The sequence below is a fragment of the Pelophylax lessonae genome (assembly GCF_965119305.1).
Source record: "Pelophylax lessonae genome assembly, chromosome: 5".
Lineage (NCBI taxonomy): Eukaryota > Metazoa > Chordata > Amphibia > Anura > Ranidae > Pelophylax > Pelophylax lessonae.
In genome coordinates, this window is record NC_138772.1 from 424,812,179 (window position 1) to 424,837,507 (window position 25,329).

Here is a 25,329-nt window from a genome sequence, read left to right on the forward strand (position 1 = left end):
AAAAAACACCTCTGATAGCGCAGGGACCGCCTACCCACATACATATGTCAGGGGGTTAGCACTACCTAAAGCGGAAGTTCCACTTTTGGGTGGAACTCCGCTTTAATTATGAAGAACGTCTGTAATCGCTTGATTTATTCTCCCTGGAGAAGAGACGCCTGAGAGGGGACATGATAGCAATTTATAAATACCTCAATGGTGATCTCAGCATAGAACGCTATTTAGTCGAAAGGATTGCATGAGGACTCGAGGGCATACAATGCGATTAGAGGAGAATCGTTTTAAAGCGGAGTTCCAACCCAAAAGTGGAACTTCCGCTTTAGGTAGTGCTGAGCCCCTGACATGCCACATTTGGCATGTCATTTTTGGGGGGGGGGGGGAGCGGGTACCTAGTTTTGACAGGTACCCGCTCCCACTTCCGCTCGGAGCGCCGCGGCGCCCTGAGCGGAAGTTCTCCTCTCCCCCTCCCTCCCTGCAATCTTCTGGGACATGTCAGAGGTCCCAGAAGATTGCCGGCCAATCACGACGCGTAGCGCAACTCGCGCATGCGCAGTGCGTACCCAGCTGTGAAGCCGCAAACTGTCACAGCCGGGTGCCCACACCAGTGATGCCGGCACCGAAGAGCAGAGAGGGAGAAGAGCGAGGCTTCGGGGGCCGCATCGCTGGACCGTTGGACAGGTGAGTGTGTTAGGCTGGAACTCCGTTTTAACCTCAGGCAACGCAGGGGGTTCATTACTGTTAGGGCTACAGGATTGTGGAATTCTCTACCACAAGAGGTGGTTTCTGCGGGAAGTATGGTTGCTTGCAAAAGACTCTTGGACGTACATCTCAATGATCAGAACATTCAGGGGTATGAGAGATGATTACGGCCACACATACCTACATAGATTGACCTGGATGGACTATTGTCTTTATTCAACCTCAACTACTATGTAACTTTAACACTCAGGTTCCAAAAATGTGCTCTCAGCATTTATCCAGCCATCACAGACAGCTCTTGGTCAATGTGCACCCTGGCCATAACCACAGTTTGCCACGGCCTACTAAGTGTGCTGCAAACATTTTCACCTCCATCCCAAGGTCCCCAGCGGTTTCATAATCTTGGTCATGCCCACATTTTTTTAGGCTGTTTTGACTTGTCCAGGCTATTGATAATGTTTACATATTATTTATATTGTTTAAATTGATTGCCTTAAATTTATAATAAGAGTTTCTGTTAAATTTGAGGTTGTCTATAATAAAAGAAATTGTAAGGTGTGCCTTTTCTCCAAGTAAGGTGTTCCATGAAATGCTGTTCTTTGCTCATTTGCCTTAAGGGCCAAAGACTATGTGGACCAAACTTACACCTTTAATCAGGAGAGGTTAAAAGCTTCACGTGGCGAGACATTTGACTTTCCTCTCTTGCACTACTGTGACTTAAAATTGCCCTGTAGCCAGCCCTGCATGGCACAAGACTAAAAGTTGTTGAAAAAGGATGTGCAAGTCACTTTTTTCATTTACATCAATCAGGGCACGTATGCTTTCAGATAGATGGGTTATCAGGGCTAGTCTTACAAATATCCAAGGAGTTCTATAAACAATAATACCCCACAATTATATCTAGCAACCATTCCTATAAAAGATAGCCAGAGAGTTGTGCAGATTTCATGCAGCTTTTGCCAAGTAAAGCAAGTTCCTGAGCCACAAACTGCAGACTGTGAAATGGAGATAAACTTAAAAGAAATTCTAGGAGAACCTAGTTAACTAAAAAAGATTTTAGACAAGGAATGTACGATAGGATATGATCAAACAAAGATAATTAATGACCAGCTCAGCCAAAATATGGAGGTCAACAATACGAACCTTAAATCTTGCACACTTTCTCCTAGTTTCTCCAAGAGGAATTTGATATCTTCAACAATGTCTTCATCATCATATTTCTGCTGTTCCAGGTTCTCAAGCTGCTTTAGCACCTTACACTGGATCATTGCCAGTGCATATTCTTGTCGAGTTTCTCTCTCAGTGGACTTTTCCAGCAGATTCTACAATTAGAATAAAACCATTAGATGTAGTTCTACAAAACAGAAGTAAAATGTAGCTAGAAGATAGACGCCTTTTGTAACACCAGTGCATAATACCAAAAGACATTTCTCCATGTTTTGACAAAAACTCAAGAATGGAAGCATCTTAAAGAACAACAATCTGTGTTGACCATAGCAACATTACAATCTGCTAAATACACAGATAACATGAGCAATTATGCCATGAATAACAGATTGATTAGGCACTTTTACACACAAGGTCAACTAGTAACTGATAAATTCACTTGTGTTTTCTGGCATACCCTGATCTTTTTACAAAATTGAATGTTTTTATTTTTGGAGGGAAGGGGGCTACACTGTCTTGACTAACTGCACCCTACATGAAAAACCTGAGGGCCAGTTTACAGCACAAAAAACACACTCCAGATTTGCTCTGGATGCATTTCTGCATGCGCGTTTTCAACGCGTTTTTGATGCGTTCAGGTGCATTTCCAGGTGCATTCCAGATGGGTTTTTTCTTCTTTTTTCACTGTACTGGGGTCTGGTGCGTTTTTGATTCTTTTTGCCATGTTCCAGTACACTTCTGTGCAGGACAAAAGCAGCATATTGTACTTTTTTTTTCTGCCATTGAAACGCACTGCACTGGTGTAAACTATGCCAATCAAACCCATATAACCAACTTTCCATGCGTTTTTGATGCAGAAAACGCTGCTTCTACAGGAGTTTTGTGTTTTGCCTGTAGAAGCAACTCAATGTTATCCTATGTGTCCATGCACATTAGGACGCTGAGCCTGGGTTCACACTAGTGAACTGTGCGCATTCACAGTGAATTTGCTGCGGATTCCGCCCCGCAACTAAATTGCAACCCGTCCATGCGAACTGATTGTGAACTGCATGTTAGCTCAACAGCATTCTGCTATCGTTTTGCAAAATGCAGCACGATTGGCAGAATTGGATTGCATGGGTGTAAATACCCATGCGATCCAATTCTGGTGCGGACAAAAAAAAAAAAAAAAAAAAAGGGTCCTGTTCCAGTTTGATGCGAATGCGGTGCAATTTGAGCCATACAAAGTCATGGCTCAAATCGCACCCCAAAGACACCGCACGTAATTCGCACAGGAATGTGCTGCTATTCTTCTGCAAATTATATGCGGTGTCTCACACCACAGAAGTGTGAGCCCAGGGTTAGAGGAATATTTTAAACTCAGCGTTTACAGGCAAAAAAGACTTCTGGTTTGCTTTTTTTTGATAGGAGTTTTCTGGCAGAAAAAAAAAAAATGATAAAAACTCAATCGCCAGTACAAAAAAAAGTTCTAAATGATTTTTTTTTTCTGCCAAAGGAACTTTTTTGTTTTTTAAGTCCAGAGTGCATGGACACTAAAATTAAAGCTTGTGCTTGTTTGGCTGCTCATGTAGATAACACTTCTACTTTTCCTTTCTCCAAAATTGACCTATACAAGAAAGGATTGACAAAGGCAGCATCTACTACAAATGCTATTTTAGAATTTCTTTTCATACAAAAAACTGAAAAAAAAATAAAAATAAAATTGTGGCAGAAAACGTTAGAAATGAGCTGCAGTGGGGAAAAAAAGTCAGTTAACCCTTCAATACATTGTTTTGAGTGGACACCTTCCACTTCTTAATACCAAGTGCAATTAACCTGTTCCTAAAGGCATTTTTGTTTAATTAAAATAAACATGTAATACTCACTTGCTCTATACAATAGTAAGGAGGAGTGTGCACACCTGCCCTTAATTTATCCACTGTTATATATACTCCAATTTGGAGACTCTTAAAACCATAGCGTTAGGATCAAAGTATAAAGAGAAGCTTTGACAATGTACTGTGGCCTTCACACATATGAAAAACCTTTGGTTGCGAGTAACTTGGTCTGCAAGAAGAGCAATTTTTTAATTTTAACTTGATATACAAGCGATGTTGTCAGGAAGGTCTTGCCAGAAAACAAGTTGGCAACCGCAGGCAAGGTCCTGCCCCTCAAATCTCCCAAGGAAGAAGTGCACTTAGCTAACGCCAGCGTGTGCTAATTGGCGCATTGGCTAATGCGGAAGCGCCAGGATGACAGTTTAGGCGCCAAAAGGGCTATTTAAGCTGGATCTACCAGGATCAGTGCTGTCTCGTCTACAGCATTCCGTGCCAGTCCTGCTTCCTGTTACCTTTGTTGTTCCTGAAATCTTGACCCGGCTTGCCTCTGACTACTTCTCTGCCTGCACCGACCCCAGCCTGTTCTTTGACTATTCTCCAGTCTCTCCACTTGTACCCGATCTGTCCTCTCTGTGTATGACCTGGCTTGTCTGACTCGGTTTACCTTCCAATATTCCCCGAGGCTTCCTAGTTGCTGCATTGGTCCAACTACTCCCAGGACACCTGCCTCCTTCTGGAACTCTACACTACCAGCAGTCCTGCAGCCTGCACGTTCACCAGCACTTGTGCGACTCTGCACTCTGCGCCTCCTGTTTACTCTATCAGGGGCTTTGAGTCAGAGGTGTAAGAGAGGCCTTCCTCCGCACATTCAGGCTCTACCTACCAGGTACGTGACAGATGTCTTTGCTATATGAGTAGCATGGAGCAGCACCATCTAAGCGTAGCAGAATCACAGTTTTAATGTAAAAAAAGTGGAATGACACTTAGAATGTTAAAAACAATATCCAGTGTTAAGGAGTCTGGTGCTGATCTGCGTAAAGCGGCTGGTGTATCCGTGGCTAGAGGTCCGGGGGCGCTTGTGTTTCCAGGGCTTCTTGGAGAACTCAGACACTTGGAGAAACTCCCAGCCGGGTGCTGACAATATAGAAATCACACCAGCAACCAGTTAAAATGGTGAAAAATTTACTCAACCTCTCTGTTGTGTGTCTCTGTGTGCCACACGGAGCATGGAGAAGAGAAAGAGCAGCAGATTTGTCCGAGGATTTTAGAACAAAAAAATTGTTGAAAAGCATAGACAATCTCAAGGTTACAAGCCCATCTCCAGAGATCTTAATGTTCCTGTGTTCACTTAGCGCAGCATTATCAACAAGTTTACAGCCCATGGCACTGTGGCTAATCTCCCTGGACGTGAACGAAATAGAAAAATTAATGAAAGATAGAAACAAAGGATTGTTTGCATGGTGGATAAAGAACCTCGATCAATTCTAGACAAATTCAAGCAGACTTTCAGGCACCGGGCTCAACTGTGTCAACTCACACTATACGTCGCCAACTGAATAAAAAGGGAGGCTATGCTAGAAGACCCAGGAGGATCCCGATGCTGACACAGAAAAAAAAAGCCAAATTAGAGTTTGCCAAAACTTACCTGAGAATGTGCTGTGGACAGACAAAACAGCTTTTTGGTAAAGCCCATCATTCTGTATTCAGATAAAGAAATGAGGCCTTTAAAGAAAATACAGGCCATACAGTCAAACATAGTGGAGGTTTACTGATGTTTTGAGGTTGCTTTGCTTCTTCAGGCTCTGGATGTCTTTACCATGTGCATGGGATTATAAAATCTGAAAACTACTAAGGAATTCTGGGGTGTAATGTAGGGCCCAGTGTCAGAAAGTTGGGTCTCTGTCAGAGGTCATGGGTCTTATAGCAGGACAATGAACCAAAGCACACATCAAAAAGCACACAGAAATGGTTTAAGACAAAGCGCTGGACAGTACTGAACTGGCCAGCAATGAGTCCAGATCTTTATCCCATTGAACACCTGCAGGGAGATCTCAAAACCGCAGTTGGGAAAAGGAACCGTTCCAAATCTGAGAGACCTGGAGCAGTTGGCGAAAGAAGAGAGTGGTCTAAAATTACAGTGGAGAGCTGTAGATGATTACACTAATCAATTGATTTCAGATATTTTTTCCAAGGGGTGTGCTACCAAATATTAAATTGAGGGTGCCGATATTTCTGTCCAGTCCAATTTTGGGGTTTTGCGTAGATTGTGTCAGATTTGGCTAATTGTATCGCCTTTTCTGTGTGTCATACAAATACAAACAAAAGAAAAAAAAAAACATGAGAATGCCTAAACATTTCTAATTACAACATTTTTTCTGGACAACGTGGTGCATTCGCTTACTGAAATTCAGGGGTGCCAATATTTTTGGCAATTAACTGTATTATTAATAGTGTATCCAGTTTCTCACTCAGCGTATAATCCTTTAACATTTACCCTGGAATTCTTTGATTCCCATCTTTTGGAGGAGTATAAATTCTTAGTGGTTTCTCAGCCACTTTTTGCTGTCCATAGAAGGATTTCTGTTACTTGAGTATTGCCTTTTCTCTTACAGCAGTTGAACAAGTGTAGTATTAATATATGAGAAGCAAACATTTTTTATGTAACGCTAGGTTTAAATTTAACCATATATGCTAATAGTTAAGATTCTTCGGTTTGTATTTTGTGCTTAATTTTATATGTGGTTCTGGACTGTGCAGGGATGGACTGCAGGGATGGTGCATGCGTGTGTTTGATATGTGCCTGTTATATAACTTTTTTTTTTTTTTAAACACAATCTCATTAAAAATAAAGTATTTAGGGAGGCGAGGGAGGACAGCAAGCTGTAAAATGTTTTTTTACCTTAATGCAAGGAATGCATTAGGGTAACAAAGTTTTGGTTTTTAGCACCACTTCAATGTGCTTCCTCTCTGAAAACTTCACATTTATAATACCTTGCCTGTAATAGATGAGGCTAACAAACAAGAGTAGATGCACTTTATTTACATGCTTTTGTGCTACCTACATTTCAGTGTTGTTTTAAGGGATACAATCTATTCAAGTAAAGTAAACCTAGACATGGTGTAGAAAGCAGCCTTGGTTTGCTTCTACAGAACACACTTAATGCAATATCTGTACCTAATGCCTCCACCGCAAGAAGAAAAAAGATGACAACAATAAAACCAGCCATTGTGCCTTAAATCTTTAAGCTTCTGAATTTTAAATGTTTTGCTAAAGACTGTGTTTCCATAGTAACAATAAATCCATTAAAGCATCCAATACGGACTGTGTTGACCACACAACAGAGGCATGATCTGAGGGACTTATAAATCTGTAAACTTGACATATAGATTACAGTCAAAAAAATAGCCCCACATGGCATTATAGGAAAGTGAGCAGTGAGTATTTTCTTGGGATACACTTAATGTTGATAACACAATTTTAAAGTACATTGTGCACTATAAATGGGAAAAAAATAATTCAGAAAATTATGCTAATTTTCACATCGTTAACATTAGATCAGAAGAAAGAAAATAAAAGCTTAATAAATAAAAAGGCAAAGGAGGTGTGGCTTTACAGCTGCCATATAATTTACAAATGTAAAATGATTCCATGGCATTATTCCCTTTATCAATACAATGCAGAAAAAAAAAGAAAAAAAAAAAAAACACTCCACTAAGCACAAACGAAATCCAAACAGTAACAAAGCAGAACCCTACTGTACCTATAAAACATCTAACCTAACTTTCTGTGGCTTTGTGGCTGTAAAGCCTTCTTTTAGAGCCAATTTTAGTTATTTTGCAACAGACATTTGTAGAATCAAAGAATTATTCTTCCAAGGACTAATTTGCGCTGGCAAAGAGGCCTGGACAGCAGTTTATGGAGACGCAAATGCTGTATGGCCTATGGACTAATATTAAAATGTCAACAGCTACAGTAAGTGTAGCTGTTGACTTAATTTTTTTCTGGGGGCAAAAGCCTGCTTTAATATTTTCTTTTTGTTTATCTACTTCAAATCCAAACCAATTCTGACAATTCTCACATACATGTAAAAACCTGCATTTTTTTTTGGCTAGAAAATGAAATAGCAACCCCAAACATTATACATTTTCTGAAAGCAAAGGCCGTGGAGAATAAAATGAGTGTTGCAATCTTTTATGTCACGTGATTGTTGTGCACAAACACTATAGAATGCCCAGATCGTGTATGAAACCAGAAGCAACACGGATATTATGCCGTATGAGGCTACAAACCCGAAACACAGTGCTGTCAACTGTATGAGATGAGACCTTCCCATCTCACCCCTGGAACAAAACAATGTTAGTCGGAGTAACGCTCAGTCATTCATAAGTAGTTTTGTATTCTATCAAGAAGTCAGAGAGTCGGACTGATATCCGAATATCTGACTTAACTAATCACTGGAAGCTTTGTATTCATTGATAGGATACAAAGCTGCTTATAAAGGGTTCAGCAGGGACTGGCCCAATTTCCCTCTGTGTGTAGTCGTCCCAGTTCAAACGATCAGCTTCTATCAAATGGGACTGCTGGAAAACCTTGTTTGACTGTAGGGGCCTGCAAACAATGGGCTGCAGTGCTGATCAGTGTATTCTGACAGTGGAGAGTCCCTGTTGTCAGAATACAAAGTTTTTCAGTGTTCAAATTACTGCCTCAGTTGACTGAGGCAGAGGTGTTAAATCACCCCTCTCCACCCCTATCTATTTTCTGCTCTGTATGGCTGCATACGCACATTTAATTAGAGAAAGACAGCCCGAAAACAAACAGTTACGGCTGTTATCCATCTTTAAACCTTCCGCTGTGTCTGGGTTCACCATTTATTAAAATGTTTATTTGTAAAATAAGGAATTTATATAAATAGTGAAGCATTTCATATGTAAAACATCCGTTTAAATCAAAAGAAAAAAGCAAAGTAAAAATTGATCACTAATCATTATAGTTTTCCTTTACTAGCTAATAAAACAAAAACAGGCAAACAAAATTGCCTGATCAGTTTTATTCTCTTCTTTTTATAAATTTTGGGGTGATGTCCAGTTCTTGGTAATGTCACGGTTGTGCCATATTTTCTCCACTTAATGATGACTGTCTTCATTGAGTTCCATGGTATATCTAATGCCTTGGAAACTCTTTTGTACTCTTCTCCTGACCGATACCTTTTAACAAGGAGATCCTTCGAATGCTTTGGAAGCTCTCTGCGGGTCATGGCTTATGCTGTAGGATGCGACTTAAGGCCTGTACACACTTGACGGAAATCGGAGGAAATATCCTCTGATTTTTATCTCTCATGCTCAGCGTTTACAACCATTTTTAGTTGACAGAGCATAAATGTTTACAAAATTTCTTGTCCGATTTTTTTTTTATTTTTTTTTACATTTGTTCGTAGAGTGTGATGTAAGTACATATACGTGTGACCCCCGAGGCCACACCTTCCTTCTTGCGGATGTGACGTGGCTTTTGTTCTCGGATCATTCGTGGAACTGCGCTTCGGATTATTCAGAAATTTCGAGATTTATCACCTTTGTCGTTATACAACGATTTTGGAAGATGGAGATCGAAACATCCGAGACCCTTGCTATACTTGGTCTTGGAGTCATGGCTATCCAAAGGCAGCAGAAAAGGAAGATGAAGAAGAGGAGAGCATGGTGCAAGAGGTGGCTAATGAACCGTAAACAGTTCTCTCATATGTCACTAACTTCCGGGTCGTCAGTAACTTCCGATCATGCGCGGTCTTTCGTAGCCGATTTTTCCCGGACGTACTGTGTACACATTAAATGAAAATTGGTTGTGCTGAGGACGGGCGATTACATTTTTGGTGTTTGTCCCTCCATTTTTTTTTCGTTGAAAAATGTCGGGATCGGCTGCTGAAAGTTGTGTACACACTAGCCGAAAATCGGACGATTTCACCTCGGACAGGAATTTACGGCAGATTTTCTACTTTCTACACTTAAGAAAAGGTCAGAAAATACCTACTAGAACAGCTGAACTTTATTTGGGGTTAATCAGAGGCATTTTAAATGATGGAAGGTGTGTACTGACTCCAATTTACAATGAGTTTGAATGGGATTGCTTAATTCTGAAAACAGCTACATCCCCAGTTATAAGAGCGTGTGCACACTTATGCAACCACAATATTTTATTTTTTTTTATTTTTACTTCCTTCCCCTAACAGATTTCCGTTCGTTTTTCAATTGAGTTGTACAGTTAACTTTTTTTTTTGTATACTAACTTTTTTTATTAGGGTGAAAAAATTGTGGTACAAAAGCATATAGTAACAGTGAAGTCAACAACAATAAACAATAGTCAGTGTTACAGAAAATATGAATAAGTTCTTATGCCAGGTATATTTAAACAACAGGATCAAGAAAAAAATAAGACTTTGTACGAGTGGTACCGAGTAACGGACCTGTGACAATTTCAATAATACTGCATAAAGCAAGAAATACTCAAGCCTATATAGAGAACATATCGTTAAGTACAAATTGACTACAAAATAACAACATCTTTCACATTCATGTTGTATAAATAGATTTGTGATTAGGAACCCATCGGTGGAAATAGAATGTTAGAGTGATCGAACCAAGGTTCACATTTGTTATCAAAGAATTTTGTTGAATTCTAAATTATATGGAATTTTTTTTCCATTTGATTAATCGAAGAGAGACTAGCCTTTAATTGGTAGTGGCGGAACGTAGAGGATTACCAATTTACTGCTATCAGCCAATGTATGGCAACAAACATAGTGTGAATAAGTCTCATCTGAGGAACAGACAAACCAGGTATTGCAGTGAATAGAAGACAATTGGGGAGAGTGAGGTTTATTTGACTGTTACAGATTTTGGAGGCAAAACTATCCAGTTGTTGCCAAATAGAGGATATCCTGTCACATTCCCAAAAAATATGGGTAAATGATCCCGGGCATCACATCCTCTATAGCAGTTAGGGGAAGAAGATGGGAAGATGGCATGCAGTTTAGATGGGGTAAAGTACCATCTGGTTATTAGCTTGTATGGGGTTTCACGGACCGTGATAGTTCTGGTGCATTTCCTGAGGTTCAAAATACAAGCCTGACATTCATCCGATGTGAGATGTAAATTACATTCTTCTTCCCATTTGTGCATATAAAGGGAGTTTTTCCTCCGAAATGGAGTGTGTCATACTTTGATATATTTCTGATATAATACCCCTACCTCTAGGATTTTTAAAGCAAATCTTTTCCTATAAAGTAGGGCTGGGGGTGTCAGTTAACTGATAGTGCTTTTGAAAAAAATGCCTGATCTGCAGGAAGTTGTAGTGTTCACTATGAGGTAATTTATATTTAGATTGCAGAATCTCAAACGATGTAAACGTGGAGTTAGTTATAAATTTATGTAGGATTGTTAAATTTCTATCAATCCAATGTTTGAAAATGTTACTATTATGGAGACTGGGGAGAAACTTTGGATCCCCTAGAAACATAGCATCTGGAGGAGCATGTGAGATCAAGCCAAATGCATTATCGAATGATCTCCAAAGAGATAAGGATTTTGAGACTAGAGTATTTAGTGATGCTATTACATTATTAGGGACATTTCTGGTCCACATTAGACCTGATATCTGATAAGGTAGAATGGATTCCCTCTCAAAATTAACCCATGGGATTTTCGAATCCAGGATGTGCCACTTAGCAAGAGGCCAATATAACCAGAAATCTGGGAGACCAACTCCACCCCTCTGTTGTATAGTGTACAACACAGATTTGGAGAATCGAGGATGTGAGTCAGCCCAGACAAATTTATTAATTTCTCTCTGGAACTAGGTTTTATTAATTCTATTTTGGATTGCTCAAAACAAATACAATAATTTAGGGAGGACAAACATTTTAACTGCAGTAATTCTCCCCAAAAAAGAAATGTGGTAGGACTTCCAAGCCTTGAGGGATTTCCTGATTTTCAGTACTAGTGGTGTATAATTTTTGGGAAATATGTACTTTAAGTCAGAGGTAAGGCGTATACCCAGATAAGAGATAGCCACTGAGTTGTACAGTTTATAGGTCACATTAAAGGTGGAAAAAGTTCTGAAATTATTTATCTTCATCTCATTTTTTTTACATCACAGAAACCTGACATTTTAGCAGAGTTGTTAGACATTTTATATCCACTGTATCATCATAACAACTTTGTGTATCCAGGTGGATTATACCTTAATTTTTTTCAGGACAAATTGTTTTTTTATTTGGTGGTAAATGGTAATGGATATCTCCTGTTACATCTCCTGTCTGTGTTTATTATTATCAAAGGAAAACTGGCCCAAAATAGTTATATTTATTTTTTATTTAGCTATACATTTCTAGCTATTACCATAACCTATCACCAAAGAATGATTGCAGTGATACCACATGTGTGTATGTTATTTGTAGTTCGTTCCTTTTTTATCCTGCCTAAAACACACCGATACTGACTGACACAGATACCAATTTAAAATTAGTTTTTTTTAACCCTACCTAAAATACAATGGCTCTGACTTTTGATCATGACCTCTGACATCGATCTAGCAATTTTTCCTTTATTTTTATTTTTTTCGTTACACACACTTTTGTTGACAGTTTTCTCCTCTAGCAAGATACAATGTATAATTTTCTACATTTATGAGGAGAGAAAAAAAAATGTGCAGGCTGTAAAGTGACTGACCACTGTGGTAACCAATTAATGGCTATCACAACAATCGGGTCATTGGGATTTGGGCCTCCCGGTTCCTGACAGGACCATATATATGTGGCTCCAAGGAAGAAGGCTTACTCAGTGAGACCGCATATATGTGTACAGTCGGCTGCAAGGGATAGTCAATGCAGGCTAAACACAAGGACACAGAATATACTATTGTTGTCCTAGTGCCCAGTTTACATAAAAACCATGGCATTGGTGTGCATTGAGGGAAAAAAAAGCAGTGTGTGCGTTTTTTTTTTTTTAAGAGTACTGCATAAAAACATGTTATAATGTACACCAGTGACAATGCTGCCATACATAGACGTAAATAGAAGTTTAAGAAAGCAAGTATGTGCACTCAATGGTGTAATTGAGCCCTAGAAAATTCCATGTTGGAAGATTTTAGAGCCATTTAAGTGATTTAGAGGAAAACCTTGTTTGCAATCATTCCCTATAAGAATGATTAGATAGGTTTATAACATACACTTAAACAGCATGTCACATTCAACATTTAATTAACATTGTCATGGTATTCAATTTAAACAAAAAGTATAATCGAAATGTGCAGCTTTCATTTTCTGAAACAATTGAAGATACATTTGTCTATAATCGAACATAAAAAAGAGCATTTTTCTGGGCAATAAACCACAAACCCACACACATCAACTGTTCTCACAAGAATGCACTGTGAGTAAAATACTTTTCAGGCAATACAAACATTTGAAACATCCAGAATTCATGGGTCTTCTTACCTTAAAAGCTGCTAGAATGATCCGTGTTACTTTCTCTTTGACTGATTCCTGAAGAATATCTGAGAGCACTGGTACAATATTGTACCTTCGTAAATACTCGCACATTTGAGGGCTGAACGCGAGCAACCAAATAGAAAAGATCATTTGATACTGAAGCTGGAATCCACATTTGTTACTTAATACGGACATAATGCTGGAAAAAAAAAAAAAAGAATAAAACACAATGTAAGAAAAAAAATAAAATAAATAAAAATGCATACAGGGCACATGTATATACCATATAACCGTGTATAATAAGGAGGCTTCTATTTTAAGGCTCCGGTTAAAGAGGAAAGCCCTATATTTTGCAGTAGGAAAGCTTTAACAGTTTGCAGTGTCTACTCAAAAAAGTGATTACTGTTCCTGATTTTTTAACCCTCACGTATTGGACTCATTTTACATACCTTGACTAAACCAGACTCCACCACACAAGAAAATGGTGGCCAGCATCTTTCTAGCTGCTGTGAGCATTACCTTTTCTTTCCATTTCTGTTACTTTTAAAGTCAGATACATTGCCACAAAAGCCCTGGCGAGGTTACTGGTCCGAGGTCCTTTGCTGTATTCTGTATTTTAGTGATCGTCCTAGAACACTTAAAAAGTGTAACTAAGGGCCAAAAAAATGTTTTTAACCCATTTTGCATATAGTAAGGGAGGGTTTTAAACCCCATCAGGTTTTTTCCATCTGTGTCCCATAGGGGAATTTTCCCTTCACTTACAGTCACATAGCCAGAACAGCAAGTGAGAGTAAATTCCTCCAAAGTGAGGGAATCCTGCGTTGTCACCATGGTCCCCAGAAACATTGGAAGAATTTGTGTAGGATACATACACAGTGGATAAAAAAAATAAAAAAAATAAAAAAAAGTCTACACACCCCTGTTAAAATGTCAGGTTACTGTGATGTAAAAAAAAAATGAGACAAAGATAAATAATTTAATCTTTAATGTGACCTATAAACTTTACAACTCAGTTGAACAAACTACATTTAGGTGGAGGGAAGTAAAAATAAAATAATATGGTTGCAAAGGGGGTAAAAACCCTTAAACTAATACTTTGTTAAAGCACCTTTTTATTTTATTACAGCACTTAGTCTTTTTGGGTAAAAGTCTATAAGCTTGGCACATCTTGACTTGGCAATATTTACCCACTCTTTGCAAAAACACTCCATATCTGTCAGATTGCGAGGGCATCTCCAGTGCTCAGCCCTCTTCAGATCACCCCACAGATTTTCAAATCCGATTCAGGTTTGGGCTCTGGCTGGGCCATTCCAAAACGTCTGGCGAAGCAATTCTTTTGTTGATTTGGATTTAAGCTTTGGGTCGTTGTCATGCAGAAAGAGGAAGTTCCTCTTAATGTTCAGCTTTCTAGCAGAATAATGAGGGGTTTGTGCCAAAATTGACTGGTATGTGGAACTGTTCCTAATTCCCTGTACCTTGAGGAAGGCCCCTGTTCCAGCTTAAGAAAAACAGCCCCAAAGCACAAAGCTGCCACAAGCTGTCATGCTTCACTGAGGGTATGGTGTTCTTTTGGTGATATGCAGTGTTGTTTTTGTGCCAAACATATCTTTTGGAATTATGGCCAAAAAGTTCAATCTTGGTTTCATCAGACCAAAACACATTTTCCCACATGCTTTTGGGAGACTTCAGATGTGTGATTTTGCAAAATTTAGCCAGGCTTGGATGTTTTTATAAGAAAATGCTTCCGTATTGCCACTCTACCCCATAGGCCAGAAATATGAAGATTACAGGAGATTGTTGTCACATGTACCACATAGCCAGTATTTGCCAGATATTCCTGCAGCTCCTTTAATGTTGCTGTCGGCCTCTTGGCAGTCTCCCTGACCAGTTTTCTTCTTGTCTTTTTAACAGTTTTGGAGGGATGTCCAGTTCTTGGTAATGTAATTGTTGTGCCATATTTTCTCCACTTGATGATGACTGTCTTCACTGTGTTCCATGGTATATCTAATGCCTTGGAAATGTATTTGTACCCTTCTCCCGACTGATACCTTTTAACAGTGAGATCCCTCTGATAATTTAGAAGCTCTCTGCGGACCATGGCTTTATAATACAAGATTTATATAGCGCCAACAGTTTGCGCAGTGCTTAAAAAAAATGAAGGCAAACATTACATTTACAATACACTTGGTACAAAAGGAATCAGAGGGCCCTGCTCGTTAGAGCTTACAATCTAAGAGGGAGGGTCAATTGATACAAAAAGGTAATAGCTGTGGGGGATGAGCTGATGGAACAAGTGAAACAGTATATTAGTTAGAAGTCGGATAGGCTTCTTTAAAGAGAAGGTTTTTCAGGGATTGTCTAAACATGGATAGTTTAGGTGACAGTCGGACAGATTGGGGTAGGGAGTTCCAAAGGATGAAAGAAGCTCTGGATAAATCCTGGAGGCAAGCATGGGAGGTGGTGAAAAGGGAGCTAGAGAGCAGGAGGAGGTCTTGGGAGTATCGAAGAGAGCAGCTTGGTTGATATTTTGAGATCAGGTTAGTGATGTAGCTGGGGGCAGAGCTCTGGATGTAAACTTTTGTTAGTACTTTGAATTTTATTCGTTTGGAAAGAGGAAGCCAGTGGAGGGATTGGCAGAGAGGGGAGGGGGACACTGAACGGTTGGTAAGGTGGATGAGTCATGCAGAAGCATTCATTATGGAGTGAAAGGGGGATAGTCTATGTAAAGGTAATCCAATGACGAGGGAGTTGCAGTGGTCAAGGCAAGAAAATGTCAGGAAAGACCTACTAGAACAGCTGAACTTTATTTGGGGTTAATCAGAGGCACTTTAAATAATGGCACGTGTACTGACTACTATTAAACATGAGTTTGAATTCGATTGCTTAAAGCATAAATCCACCCAAAAGGGGAAGTTACGCTTTAAAGACTCGTCCCCTGCTCCTCTTGCGCAATTGGCACTTTGGAGGAGCACTTCCATTCCGAGTACCGCGGCGTTCGGGACCAGAAGTTCTCCTCCCTCCCTTCCATCTGCAGTCTTCTGGGACACTGACAGGTCCCAGAAGACTGCATCCACCTGTCAGGATGCGCAGTGTGACTCGCGCATGCAGAGTGGGCACCTAGCTGTGAAGCCACAAGCTGTCACAGCCAGGTGCCCAAAGTGAAGATGGCGGCGCCACCGAGGGAGGACAGAGGATGAAGACAGCTGGGGTGAGCTCATCGCTGGACCGTGGGACAGGTGAGTGGCTGTTTTTTTTTTAGCTGCTGACTTATTTTTTTTTGACAGGTGTCTGAAGATTCTCTAATTCTGAACACAGCTACATCCCCAGTTATAAGAGGGTGTACACACTATTGCAACATTTAAATTTTTTATTTTTACTTCCTCTCCTAAAAGATTTCAGTTTGTTTCTCAATTGAGTTTTATAATTTATAGGTCACATTAAAAGGTTTAAAAAAAGTTCTGAAATTATTTACATCTATTTATCTTTACATCACAGAAACTTGACATTTTAACAGGGGTGTGTAGACTTTTTATATCCACGGTATGTAATATATATATATTTTTTTTTTTTTGGCAACAAAAGTGAGTACACCCCTAAGTCAAAATGACGTAATTGGGCCCAAAGTGTCAATATTTTGTATGGTCACCAATATTTTCACACACTGCCTTAACCCTCTTGGGCATGGAGTTTACCAGAGCTTCACAGATTGCCACTGGAGTCCCCTTCCACTCCTCCATGACAACATCACGGAGCTGGTGGATGTTAGAGACCTTGCACTCCTCTACCTTCCGTTTGAGGATGCCCCACAGATGCTCAATAGAGTTTAAGTCTGAAGACATGCTTGGCCAGTCCATCACCTTTACCCTCAACTTCTTTTGCAAGGCAGTGGTCATCTTGGAAGTATGTTTGGGGTCATTATCGTGTTGGGATACTGCCCTGTGGCCCAGTCTCTGAAGGGAGGGGTCATGCTCTCCTTCAGTATGTCACAGTACATGTTGTTTCCCTGGTTCCCTCAATTAACTGTAGCTCCGCAGTGCCAGCAGTACTCATGCAGCCTCAGACCATGAAACTCTCACCGCCATGCTTGACGACTACATGTAGGCAAGACAAACTTGTCTTTGTACTCCTCACCTGGTTGTCGCCACACACGCTTGACACCATCTGAACCAAATAAGTTTATCTTGGTCTCACCAGACCACAGGACATGGTTCCAATAATCCATGTCCATTGTCTTCTTGCCTTCAGCAAACTGCAGGCTTCCTTGTGCATCATCTTTAGAAGAGGCTTCCTTCTGTGACGAGTCATGCAGACCAATTTGATGCAGTGTGTGGCGTATGGTCTGAGCACTGACAGGCTGACCCCCACCCCTTCAACCTCTGCAGCAATGCTGGCAGCACTCATACGTCTATTTCCCAAAGACAACCTCTGAATATAATGCTGAACACGTGCACTAAACTTCTTTGGTCGAACATGGCGAGGCTTGTTCTGAGTGGAACCTGTGCTGTTAAACCACTGTATGGTCTTGGCCACCGTGCTGCAGCTCCGTTTCAGGATCTTGGCAATCTTCTTATAGCTCAGGCCATCTTTATGTAGAGCAACAATTCTATTTTTCAGATCCTCAGAGAGTTCTTTGCCATGGGGTGTCATGTTGAACTTCCAGTGACCAGTATGAGAGAGCGAGAGCGATCACGCCAAATGTATCACACCTGCTCCCCATTCACACCCTAGACCTTGTAACACTAACAAGTCGCATGACACCAGGGAGGGAAAATGGCTAATTGGGCCCAATTTGGACATTGTCCCTTAGGGGTGTACTCACTTTTGTTGCCAGCGGTTTAGACATTAATGGCTGTGTGTTGAGTTATTTTGAGGGGACAGCATATTTACACTGTTGTACAAAAGTTTGGACACACCTTCTCATTCAAAGAGTTTTCTTTATTTTCATGACTATGAAAATTGTAGAGTCACACTTCAAGAGGTAGTCACCTGAAATGGTCTTCCAACAGTCTTGAAGGAGTTTCCAGAGATGCTTAGCACTTGTTGGCCCTTTTGCCTTCACTCTGCGGGGTCCAGCTCACCCCAAACCATCTCGATTGGGTTCAGGTTCGGTGACTGTGGAGGCCAGGTCATCTGGCGAAGCACCCCATCAGTCTCCTTCATGGTCAAATAGCCCTTACACAGCCTGGAGGTGTGTTTGGAAACAAAAACAAAAAGCAGAGCGCCTCTAAGTGTTATCAGTTTAATTAAAAGGGTAATGCAGGTACAGGAAAACTGCTCACATTTAAAACAGTATAAAATACCTCATCTGTTAGGTGGTCTGCAGGAACACAGGGGTCCACGGCTGGATGTTAGTAGCTCCAAGAGATGGTGCAGGGGATGCTGAAGGAGGGAGATGTCTGGAGAGCCAAGAGACCAGATAGTAGGATGGTCAGCAGCTTCAGGAAGGTGTTCTGTTCCTCAGGGAGACACCTGGTGAGCCGAGAGACCGTTAGGTAGAATGGCTGTCGGCTTCAGAAGGGCGCCCTGCTCCTCAGTACATCCGGCGCCAACAGATAGGGGAGCTGGACTCCCCTATCTGTTGGCGCCGGATGTACTGACTCCCCTATCTGTTGGCGCCGGATGTACTGAGGAGCAGGGCGCCCTTCTGAAGCCGACAGCCATTCTACCTAACGGTCTCTCGGCTCACCAGGTGTCTCCCTGAGGAACAGAACACCTTCCTGAAGCTGCTGACCATCCTACTATCTGGTCTCTTGGCTCTCCAGACATCTCCCTCCTTCAGCATCCCCTGCACCATCTCTTGGAGCTACTAACATCCAGCCGTGGACCCCTGTGTTCCTGCAGACCACCTAACAGATGAGGTATTTTATACTGTTTTAAATGTGAGCAGTTTTCCTGTACCTGCATTACCCTTTTAATTAAACTGATAACACTTAGAGGCGCTCTGCTTTTTGTTTTTGTTTTTATTTTCACTTTCAGAGCTGACTTCTCTCTGCAGCTGAGCTGGCCCTGAGTGTAATCTATTTCAGCCATCAACTACACCAGATTAATGACTATACATGAACTGCATACCCCTTGATGCTATATAGGTATGTGTGATGCGCCAACTCTTATCCTGCTTGGAGGTGTGTTTGGGGTCATTGTCCTGTTGAAAAATAAATGATGGTCCAACTAAACGCAAACCGGATGGAATAGCATGCCGCTGCAAGATGCTGTAGTAGCCATGCTGATTCAGTATGCCTTCAATTTTGAATAAATCCCCAACAGTGTTACCAGCAAAGCACCCCCACACCATCACACCTCCTCCTCCATGCTTCACGGTGTGAACCAGGCATGTAGAGACCATCTGTTCATCTTTTCTGCGTCGCACAAAGACACGGTGGTTTCAACCAAAGATCTCAAATTTGGACTCATCAGACCAAAGCACAGATTTCCACTGGTCTAATGTCCATTCCTTGTGTTCTTTAGCCCAAACAAGTCTCTTCTGCTTGTTGCCTTTCTTTAGCAGTGGTTTCCTAGCAGATATTCTACCATGAAGGCCTGATTCACACAGTCTCCTCTTAACAGTTGTTCTAGAGATGTGTCTGCTGCTAGAACTCCGTGTGCCATTGACCTGGTCTCTAATCTGAGCTGCTGTTAACCTGCGATTTCTGAGGCTGGTGACTCGGATGAACTTATCCTCCGCAGCAGATGTGACTCTTGGTCTTCCTTTTCTGGGGTGGTCCGCATGTGAGCCAGTTTCTTTGTAGCGCTTGATGGTTTTTTTGACTGCACTTGGGGACACTTTCAAAGTTTTCCCAATTTTTCGGACTGACTGACCTTCATTTCTTAAAGTAATGATGGCCACTCGTTTTCCTGTACTTAGCTGCTTTTTTCTTGCCATAATACAAATTCTAACAGTCTATTCAGTAGGACTATCAGCTGTGTATCCACCTGACTTCTGCACAACACAGCTGATGGTCCCAACCCCATTTATAAGGCAAAAAAAAAAAATCACACTTATTAAACCTGACAGGGCACACCTGTGAAGTGAAAACCATTTCAGGTGACTACCTCTTGAAGTGTGACTCTACAATTTTCATAGTCATGAAAATAAAGAAAACTAACTCTTTGAATGAGACGGTGTGTCCAAACTTTTGGTCTGTACTATATTATATATATATATATATATATATATATATACACATACACACACACATATACATATATACACAAACATACACACACACACATTGAGAAACCCTGCGACATCCGGATCCTGAGGAAGCCCTAAGTGGGGGTGAAACGTGTCGATCCATCGCGTTACAGGATGTGCTGCAAAACACCTTCTAGATACAGTATTCACGTATGATGTCTTTACTATCTTGCCTTCAATAAAATGTATATATTTTTATAATCTTTATTTTATCTAATTGATAATCTTGGGCACACTAAAATCCCCTTCCACCTCATCCACAGGGTCCACCTGTAAGACTTAGTTTACTTTTGCCATCTTAAGTGTAATCCTGGACTCCGATTTATCCTTTCGGCCCCACATCTAATCAGTGTCCAAAGCTTGCCGCCTCAACCTCCGCAACATCTTCAACACTCTCCTTCCTAGCCAATGTCACCACAAAGCTTCTAACCCACTCAACTCTCGCCTCAACTACTGCCACTCCCTTATCATTGGCTTACCTCTAAATAGGCTATCCCCCCTTCAGTCCATCATGAAGGCTGCTGCCAGGCTCATCCACCTTACCGGCGTCTGCTACCCCTCTCTGCTAATCCCTCCATTGGCATCCACTCAACCAACAAATTAAATTTAAGATACTAACAGTAACTTACAAAGCCATCCACAACCTGGCCCCCAGCTAAATCACTAACCAGGTCTCTTAATACCAACGCAATCGTCATCTCCACTCCTCTAAAGACCTCATGCTCTCTAGCTCCCTTATCACCTCATCTCATGCTCGCCTCCAGGACTTTTTCCAAGCCTCTCCCATCCTCTGGAATGCTCTACCCCAATCTGTCTATCTCCTACTTTGTCTACTTTCAGACGATCCCTGAAAATTATTCTCTTCAGAGAAGCCTACTGTATCTGGCCACCACCTAACTGTACATTTATTTCTCCATCAGCACATCCCCCACAGTTATTACCTCCTGTATCCCTTGAGTCTCCCTCTTAGACTGCAAGCACTAGCGAGCGGGGGGCCCTCTGATTCCAACTGTATTAAACTGTATTTTGTTTGTACTGTCTACACTCAAGTTGTAAGGCGCTTCGTAAACTGTTGGCACTATATAAATCCTGTATAATAATAATAAAGATGTTGTGCGCTGCCACTTATTCCTATATATAACATGAGTCTGCTGCTATCACAAAATGTGAACCGGGGCTTATTGTTCAGTAGTGGGCAGTGCGATCACAACTTTTCCCTTTACCAAATGCACCATTATATATGGACACTTCAATTTGGATTATGCACGGAGCACTTACATTTTAAACATTTGAGCACTTTTGATACATATGAACTATATAAATTGTAATTGGCACTTTATTAGTATTTATTTATTTATTTCACTTATAGCACTTTATTGAGTTTTATTTGATTGCTTTTTTATTGTGTATTTCTCTCCCTCGTGTTTGGAGGAAGAAAAATGCGGACTATCGCCCCAAGAACACCATCTCTACAGTTAAGCACAGAGGTGGAAACATTATGCTTTGGAGAAGTTTCTCTGCTAAAAAGGTACAGGCCGAATTTGCCGCATTGAGTGGCAATCTTGGATGAGAACCTTCTTCCCTCAGCCAGAACACTGAAGATGGGTCGTGGATGGGTCTTTCAGCATGACAATGACCCAAAACATAACGCCAAGGTAACAAAGGAGTGGCTCAAGAAGAAGCGGCACATTAAGGTCATGGAGTGGCCTAGTCAGTCTCCAGACCTTAATCCTATATAAAACTTATGGAGGAAGCTGAAACTTCAAGTTGCCAAGAGACAGCCAAAAAACCTTAAGAATTTTAGAGAAGATCTGTAAAGATAGTGGACCAAAATCCCTCCTGAGATGTGTGCAAACCTGGTCACCAACTACAAGAAACATCTTACCTATGTGCTTGCGAACAAGGGTTTCTCCACCAATTACTATGTCATGTTTTGCTTGGGGATCAAATACCTATTTTACTCACTGAACTGCAACTTAATTTATAGCATTTGTTTTATCTGGTTTTTTTTTTTAATGCAATTTTTGGTTGATATTCCATCTATATAATTTAAAATACACCCAACAAAAAAACTATAGACCCTTTATTTCTCTGTAAGTGGGCAAAAGTACAAAATCTGCAGGGAATCAAATAATTATTTCCCCCACTATCTATCTATCTGATCTGCACTACTCCGAATATACGTTAAGAATACCTTACCTGCATTACACCCACTCCCTAGAACTTTTAGCTTTTATATAAAACATAGTTGTCTCCTGTACACTGTACAGTGCCTTATCTTTCAATAATCATATTACTCTTATTCCCAAGATGTAGTCAAATCCATGGTGACAGCAATTGTCTTTAAGATGCTCCTTTGCATTTATCATTACACTCAATAAGGAACCTTACCAGTTGACACCATCTGCTTCCACCCACGCAAAACGGTACTCATTAACCCTAAGCATCAGTTGAAGGCATCCTGCGACACACTGTACATACTGCGAGCTCTGAAAATGTAAGAATGTTGGGAATTAGTGGTGGGAAATAAGAGTATTTCTAATTTTGGTTGCAATAAGAGCGAAGAAACAATAATATTAGAAGTCCGTTATAAAATAAAAACTTACTATAATAGCACAAAACAAAAAAGTTATTTAGAACCTCTTTATTGGAGAAGCAGAACGGAAGTGTTCTAAATAAAAATTCTCTCTAGAAATGCCACTAAGCACATAAGGTGACAACTAATTGCTGACATTCTGTCATATGTTTAAAATTAAAAGCAATCACATGCCTGTAAAGAAGAAAAAAAAAAAAAAACTTATAGTGGTAGTAAACTCTCTCACCCCGATTTCGCTTTTTATCTAGTCCATTATATTAAGTTATTAGCAAACATTGTCCATTGTAAATCAGCACCAATTTTTTTTATTTTTTCAAAAAACGTCTTCAGGGATCAAGCTGCACTATCTTAAGTATTGTTTACAGAGTCCACCTTGCATATTACTGCCACCCTTTCTTGTAGGTCTTGCTGTAATCTAGCGCATGTGTGATCGCATCAGAGCCAAGCCTCATTTTCAATTGGACATTCCTATAGCGACCGTGCTCTGCCACTCATAGCCGAAACGGTTTTAATCCACAAGACAGGTATGATATATAGTGAAGTAAAGTGCTGCTTTACTATATATGTATCTTGTGGAGAAATAGGATGAGAAAACACCCATGTATCTTGTGGAGAAATAGGATGAGAAAACACCCATGTACCTTGTGGAGAAATAGGATGAGAAAACAGTGACACACATACTTTACATACAAGGTTTACACCCCATGTGACATCACATGGTCACATGGGATGTAGCAGAAAGTTCAGAGAATCAGCAGTCTCGCGGGATTTGATCAGAGTGCCGCTGGGAGCAGAAATCACAGCCACGGCATCCTGTCAATGGACCGACGTCATTCAGAGCGTACCATGAAAAACGGATGAGATGAGAATGTGCCGGTGGCGTCACTACACAGAACAGGAAGGATTACAAGAAAACAAAAAGGAGAAATGTACAAGCAGCGATCATTAGGGCTTTTTAGATTGAAATGTGATAAAGTTGAGGTGGAGAGTTTACCACCACTTTAACTTGGCTCTCCTGTTCCAATCCTGACAAATGGTCCCCAAAGTTTGAAGGAAAACCAACACTTCTGGGAGTGTCGTGCTCTCTGGTCCCCCCTGCATCTGTCACTGGTTTCTCCAGCTGACCGCCACACAGTGGAGAGTGGTAACATATTCTAGCCCCCTTTCCTGGAATCTTCAACTCTCTTGCAAAAATCAAAGCTGCCAGCAGAACTTTAACATCCAAAATACATCTGGGTATGCTGGATGCATGCGTCACCCTCAGTCTGCTGTGGTTTCATTTGTCAGCCTATTTTTTACTAAGGGCCGAGTACTCTCCCTATCACATGGAAATATAGTTACATAGTTACATAGTAGGGGAGGTTGAATAAAGACAATAGTCCATCCAGTTCAACCTGTGTAGGTGTGTGTGGCTGTAATCATCTCACATACCCCTGAATGTTCTGATCCTTGAGATGCACGTCTAATAGTCTTTTGAAAGCCACAATACTACCCACAGAAACTACCTCTTATGGTAGAGAATTCCACAATCTTGTAGCCCTAACAGTAAAGAACCCCCCACGCTGCTTGAGATTAAAACGCTTCTCCTCTAATCGCATTGTATGCCCCCGAGTCCTCATGCAATCCCTTCGACTGAACAGCTTTTTTTCTAAGCTGAGATCCCCATTGAGATATTTAAAAATTGCTATCATGTCCCCCCTCAAGCGTCTCTTCTCCAGGGAGAATAAATCAAGCGATTGCAGACACTCTTCATAATCAAGGTCCTCCAATCCCCTAATCAGTTTAGTTGCCCTTCTCTGGACTCTCTCCAGCTCCAACACATCCCTCCTGAGGACCGGCGACCAGAACTGGACAGAATACTGCAGATGCAGTCGGACCAGAGTTTTATATCACATGAACCTTCACACTTGGAAGTACAAAATGTTCTCTTTGCTCCTGAACACACCAGTGGTAAAGCAAAAAGGAAAGGACGTTCTTAGAAATCTATGTTACTATTTTTTGGTAGAGACATGCAACTCAGTCATTTATATACAGTACTTGTGGTCTGATGGCAATGGAAAACCATAAATGTATCAGACAGCACCGATTTAAATTGAAATGGAGATGGGAATTGATTTTAGTAACTTGCAAACAGGTGTTTAAGGATGATTTCTCATCCCAACAAGGGCCATGACTTCCAAAACGCAGGACCGATATATCCATAGACGCCTATGACTTCTACCATAAGAAAAAGCTGGACATTATGGCTTATACTTGTACAATATTATAATTATATTCTAAATTATGCCCAGGTCTTTATGCAAGACGTACACAAAGATAATTCTAAAAAAAAAAATACAAATTATAAAAAAATAAACTAAAAACACACAATTTAAATGA

At 40.7% G+C, this 25,329-nt stretch overlaps 1 protein-coding gene across 1 annotated transcript in view; it reads right to left on the reverse strand.

Annotated features, from left to right (window-relative positions):
• Nucleotides 1–25,329, reverse strand: part of ATP6V1H (ATPase H+ transporting V1 subunit H) — a 167,206-nt gene that overhangs the window by 67,557 nt on the left and 74,320 nt on the right. Inside the window, exons 8-10 of the mRNA XM_082258604.1 lie at nt 22,746–22,843; nt 13,169–13,361; nt 1,843–2,021 (exon numbers count right to left, since the gene is read on the reverse strand). Coding sequence (XP_082114730.1) covers nt 1,843–2,021; nt 13,169–13,361; nt 22,746–22,843 — 470 coding nt within the window. The remainder of the gene's footprint in view (nt 1–1,842; nt 2,022–13,168; nt 13,362–22,745; nt 22,844–25,329) is intronic.